The sequence below is a fragment of the Lissotriton helveticus genome, chromosome 2_1, assembly GCF_964261635.1.
Source record: "Lissotriton helveticus chromosome 2_1, aLisHel1.1, whole genome shotgun sequence".
Classification (NCBI taxonomy): Eukaryota; Metazoa; Chordata; class Amphibia; order Caudata; family Salamandridae; genus Lissotriton; species Lissotriton helveticus.
The window spans coordinates 1,996,328,254-1,996,334,253 of record NC_136059.1 but is presented as its reverse complement, the minus strand read 5'-3'; the positions used below and the strand labels follow the sequence as shown (position 1 = coordinate 1,996,334,253).

Here is a 6,000-nt window from a genome sequence, read left to right as displayed (position 1 = left end):
AAGGCCACACAACCCCCATTATTTTTATAGGCAGCAAAACTGGCACCGCGCTACAGTGTTTTCATTTTGCACCATAAATATGACTACGGCGAGTGGGGTTGATTCGTTGTTTAATGATTTCCTGTTCCTGGGTTAGGGAGATGAGGTGCCATCTACTAGGACCTAGTAGATGGCACCTCATCTCCTATCCCAGCTACTCTGACAGAACATACAAGCTGATGTTATTTCAGCGATTGTCATATGACACCGAGATTAGCATTGAGAAATCAAATTACAAGGCTAAAATATAATGCACAGTGGGTGTGCATAGTGTGTAGGCTTCGCCAAGTGCGGGGGTTGCATTTGCCAAAATTGCCAGTAAACACGCAGAGAAGGGAACAGGACGACCAGGTGACGAAAGGTCAGGGACGGATGTTGCTGCCCGTGTGAGTGGGCGAAGGACGAGGCAAGGTCCAGAGGCAGCAGCTTGGGACTCGAATGTCTCCTTCCGGAAACCCTCGTCGCCTCCTGCAGGATTTACTGGGACGTCATACCTTCCAGCTTCTAGACGAGGCGATGTGAATCGAGACTGGAAGTATGACGCAACGACGCAACGGCAGTCTCACTCCCACGTCACAGAGAGACCACGCTCCCAACAGAATCTACCGTGGCTTCATGCCGCCAGTCACTCCCACAGTGGCTCCGCCCATTCGCGCCTGTTGACTGCTGCTGGGCAGCGCGTGCCCGCTCCAGACACCAGGTGCAGCCCCATAAAGCTGACAGTAGCCGAGAGGCGCCTGTCACTCGCTCACCTGACGGCAGCCAACATGCTCCTGCTGCTGCAGTGCGCCATACTGCTGCTCCCCGCCTGCCTGGCGGTAAGTCACCCTCGCAGCTGGACACCTGCCGCCCCAGCTCAGCTTTGTGGTCTTAAGAGCTCGCCCTCACCCTTACACTTTTCTCTTTACAGCAACCGCCACCCAACATAGAGAACTGCTGTATCCTGGACGGACGATTTGTAAGTACAATGTCTATTTATTGCGTATGTGCAACGCTTATCAAAGAGACCCCCAAGAGTCTGCAGGCGTGAGACCCGAGAGTTTATCCCCCAAGCCTAAGGATTTGTAAAAAACATAGAGTTCCAAGGTGTCAGCATGTCTTGAGTATATCAGACTGGCCAAGACTGAGCCTAAGGAGTTTAATGTCTAAGGTGTGAATTTGACCTAGGCCTGAGCTATCTATTATCACAGCAGGACAGCAGCAGTGTCTAGACTTGTTTTAGGTGGGGCACATAAAAGGCCACAGATAAAACTGTCAGGGCTACCTACAATGGGAGGTTATAAAGATTGTGCGCATGTGTGCTAATAACGCACGCACACAGTAATTTAAACGTTCTAAGCAGACTGTAAATTAAACATTACTATGATCTGTACATGGACAGGGTCTTCGGAGTGTCTCAGTCACACCTGTTCTCTTCAAACCAATCTCTCTCTCAGTCTATTTGTTAGACATTTATGCTCTTTTTTCTCCTTATATCTTTTCTGAAGCACCCAATCTGAAGATTTCACACCTCATATTTTTCCTCTTTAGCACTCTCTTTTCACTATCTCCTGCACTACTTCTTTTCATCTCCTTCACTAACATATACAATGCACATACTCACATATATGCACTACATTTTCACACTGTCAGTCTCTTGATACCTGCGTACCTTACCTCCTTTGCACATAATCACAATAACTGTTGGCACTCCTGCCCACTGCACTGTGCAATCCTCAGAGAGGCCAATGATTTGATTTGTATTTTTTAATTTAAGTTTGTGGCCCACCCATGAACTCACACAGATACACAGGAGTGTTTTTTTCACACTATACATGAGTAGTATGTTGAATGATAAAACTACAGAAACATACCACCCTGGAAAATGCAAATACTCTTCCTAGGGCTGATAAAGCGTGTCTATTTTTGCTGTCACTGGTGATGGGACACTCTGGAGAGCCTGGAAATTTACAGACATCCCCCATCACCCCTGCGATGCCTGTACAGGGAAGGTTATCAAACAAGACAAGATGTCCTGATATTTATATAACACTTCAGTGAGCTCATAATGAGTAATTCTTTGTCCCAGTAGAAGCCCCCCCCACCTAAAGATGGAATGACTCCTTCATTCTTTGCCACATTTTGTTCGCCCCCACCTTTCCAAGGAAGTAACCTTGCTTGACTTTCTTCGTGAGCATTACTTTATTTTGAGAATTTTATAACAATCAAAACACCTTTTGGTCACTTGGGATATTAATGTGAAAATATAATCTGTCTAGAAAACACTTGCACACCTTGCAGGTCCTTACAACGAGCCCATTCCAGACCAGTGTGAGTGATTGAAGCAAGGGATTGCTTTGAACTCCCTCTGTATAAAGACATAATGAATCCCCAAGGATTCAGTATTGCAAACACTTTCTGTAATTCACTTTGGCTAGAAAGGATCATGTTGATCTGGTCTCTAGTCTTACGGAATGTACATCTTCAAGTTTATTTTGTTTCGGATTCCCTGCTAATCAGCCATGTATTTGTATGTGCTATGAATGCAGGGAGAATATTGTCCAACGACATGCGGTATTGCGGATTTCTTGGAGAATTACACGCCAGACGTAGAAAGAGAACTTCAGATGCTTGAAGGCCAGTTGCGGCAGATCACTAACCACACTACTGGAGCACAATATCTAATCAGAGAAATAAAAGAAACGAGTCCACAGCTTGTCACGTTTCCTGCACAAGGTAAGAGCTCTTTTGTTACTGTTTTTCTTCCTTCCTTCCCCCCTCACTTCCTTTGTCTCTCCCTCTTGCTGCCCTTTCTTCCCTTCCCTACCTTCTTTGCTTCATTTCGCTCCATTGCTTTTTCCACTTCTATCCTTACTTCCCTCCATGAGTTTGTTGCCTCCATTCCACACTTCCATAACTTTCTTGCTTCGTTTGTTCCATTCCTTCACTTACTTCCTTGCTTTCCTCCCCCATGATTTCTTCCCTTTCTTTCCATGTGTCATCACTTCCTTGTTTCTATTCGTTCCTTTCTTTTCCACCTTTTTAATTCCTCTCTCAGTAAACGCCATCTTTTAAGGAACTAAATGTGATCTCCTTCCCACAGACTTGGTAGATCCTTACATCAAAAAGTCCAGAACCATGGTGCAAGACATAGCTAAATATGAGAACATGGCGACGACCCTGGAAAGTCAAATACAGTGGGTGTTTCAACCTTAAACACTATTTTATAATTAAATGCATCAGACCAACATATTTGTTAAATACTTATAGCAAAATGTCATCTGACCCTTCTCATGTAGTTGATGTATTTCATTTTGAACCTTCGGCTGTCACAATCCAACAAGACCCTACTTCACAACTGCATTTGTCAGTGATACCAAAGTATAATTTAGCACAAACTATAAAATGCCCCACAGCTTCACAAATTAAGGCAGGAACCGAGGGCACTCCACAAATCCCCCGATGCTTTGTGGCCCAAGGTAGGATGCTTCTTAAAGCACAAAGCTTCACGGTGCTGAAGTAGACATTGTTCAGAAAGACGAACTTAATATTTAAATAGGTAGGTCTTTAAGAAGTTCCTGAATTATAGCAAACTCGGCTTCGGTGATCCATTCCTTTGCAGCGACCGTAGAGAGCTCTGTAACTGAATCTGACTTCTGATTTTGGTAACTCAGAAAAGTGATTGTGAGTCGGATGGCAGAGTGTGATTGGACGTATTACAATTATTTTTTGTCAAAAACTCTGAGGCATAAATATTGCAGATTTGTGTCTTGGATCCAGTGATGACTAGTATTTTAATCCTCAGCCTGTCCACTGATCCGCCTATTGAGTTTACCGTGTTATGCTTAGACAGTGGCGAAGCAGCACTCGGTCTCGCTGCAGCTATCTTGCATCCGTACCACCCTGCGTCACATTAATTCATTATATTACTAACTGCTGCCTTGAAAGCGGGAACAACATAGGGGCATATTAGCAAGAAACTCGTTTAAATTATCGCCGTTTTAGCGGCAGGAAACTGCAGCTAATACGGCGATAATGGCCTTGCTAATATGCCTTATAGAATTCCAATAGAAGCCCAGGTTAGATGTGCAGGACATCTAACCTGGGCTTCTATTGGAATTCTATAATGCATATTAGCAAGCCCATTAACGCCGTAACGATATGCCCCTAAGGGGAATTATTAGCAAGGGCAATATCGCCCCTTTAACATAACTTTTTGCCGCAAAGCGGCAATATTTTTATCGCCCTATCAGCAAGCTGTCGCTAACAGCCGTTAGCAACAGCTTTTAGGCGATAGCGACCGGTTTGGGGCCCGCTTTGCATGTCAGCGATATTTATCGCTAATGACAAGCAAAGTGGGCGTACCCAAACTGTTAGCGACTGAAAGCAGTTGCTAACACAGCTATCACCTATTAGCAAGGCAGGCAAAGCAATATAAAAAATCGCGCTAAGCACGATTATCGCTATAATCTAACGCCTGCTAAAAACATGACTTACCTGTTTATCCAACGGGAGGTGGATTGTCAGGTTAAATCCCCATTGGCGTCTATGCGTAAATATCGCTGGATTTCCAGCGATATTCACGCATTTCACCGCTATCGCTGGATATTTTAGCACAATGGAGGAAAACGTTGCTAATAGCATATTTTCTCCGCTAACATATCCAGCGATAGGAAGCGATAAAAAAAAATGTGCTAAGCACATTTTGCAATAAATATCGCTATTCCTTGCTAATATGTCCCTTAGTTCTTTATTTAAGGTGTTTGCTGCTCCACACACTCTTTGAAAAGCACAACAGATTTGCCCAGCTTTCCCCAGTAACATCGGGGCATGTTATCAAGATCAGAGTTAAACTTATCGCCGCTTTAGCTGCAGCAAACTGCCGCTAAAGCGACGATAATGGGCTTGATAATATGCCCTTGAGAATTCCAATAGAAGCCCATGTTCTGCTGTCAACATGGGCTTCCATTGGAATTCTCCAGGGCATATTATCAAGCAGATTATCGCCGCTTTAGCGACAGTTTTCTGCCGCTAAAGCGGCGATAATTTTAACTCTGTGCTTGATAATATGCCCCTTCCACCCTATCCACCGGTCAGAATTATCAACCCTTTCCCCGTATTTAAAGCCGTTTTCACTCTGTTTTAGGTCAGACTGAAATATACACACTCTAGTTTGTTCTTTGCTATTTTAAGTAAAGCAGATTTGATTGCATTGATTATCTTGTGCAGACTAAAAAAAAACTGCGAAACACGAGGCAAATAGAGTCTTCCTCAATGGCTTCATTTTTTAAGGTCGTGTTATATTCAATGTAGTCACGTGACGAGTAGGAAAATCCAGGCCTCAGGACAGGCTGTTCCTAAAGTGTATTGGGATGGAATGAAGAGAAAAGCTTGACATCTATTTGCAGAAAACATGCACAATGCTTTCATAAAGTGCGTTTTTTGGGTTACTGAAAGTTACAGAAGAGGACCCAATTAGCATTTTAAGTTGTAAGAAATAAAAAAACGGTACTTGTGTACATCACTTCCTGTTGAATGTAAACAACAAAAATAAGTTAGCTGTGTTCTTGGAAGCCAAGCACAACGTGGGTTTTAGTAATTTTCATCTGCTTCCCCGCAGGTATATGCAAGAGCTGTATTCAACAAATGCAGTGAGAATTACGCAACTGGAAGAGAAGGCGGTCAGACTAGCAGAGCAGTGCCAGGAGCCATGCAAGGACTCCGTGCAAATACAGCCAACGACTGGGAGAGGTAGGAAGAAGACCTTGATGCTGTGTGCAATGTTTGCTTTGGCTAACATTTTCACTAAATAGACCTGAGCGGGCAGTTGCTTTGCTAATCTTACACGGTAAACAGCTGTGGCTAAGATTTCGTAATTCACCTTTTTGTTTTTGTTGGGGGGAACACCAATGTGCACTGAGAGCCAGGATACTGATTTAGAGACCAATGAGTTGATCCGCACATAATTCCCAACACAGGCCC

The 6,000-nt window shown here is 43.9% G+C and overlaps 1 protein-coding gene across 1 annotated transcript in view; it reads left to right on the top strand.

Moving 5' to 3' along the window:
- The first annotated feature begins 715 nt into the window (after positions 1–715).
- FGG (fibrinogen gamma chain) overlaps positions 716–6,000 on the top strand; it is a 30,247-nt gene continuing 24,962 nt past the window's right edge. Inside the window, exons 1-5 of the mRNA XM_078676961.1 lie at positions 716–857; positions 950–997; positions 2,568–2,754; positions 3,122–3,215; positions 5,639–5,769. Of these exons, the coding sequence (XP_078533087.1) occupies positions 807–857; positions 950–997; positions 2,568–2,754; positions 3,122–3,215; positions 5,639–5,769 (511 nt within the window). The 5' untranslated portion in view covers positions 716–806. The remainder of the gene's footprint in view (positions 858–949; positions 998–2,567; positions 2,755–3,121; positions 3,216–5,638; positions 5,770–6,000) is intronic.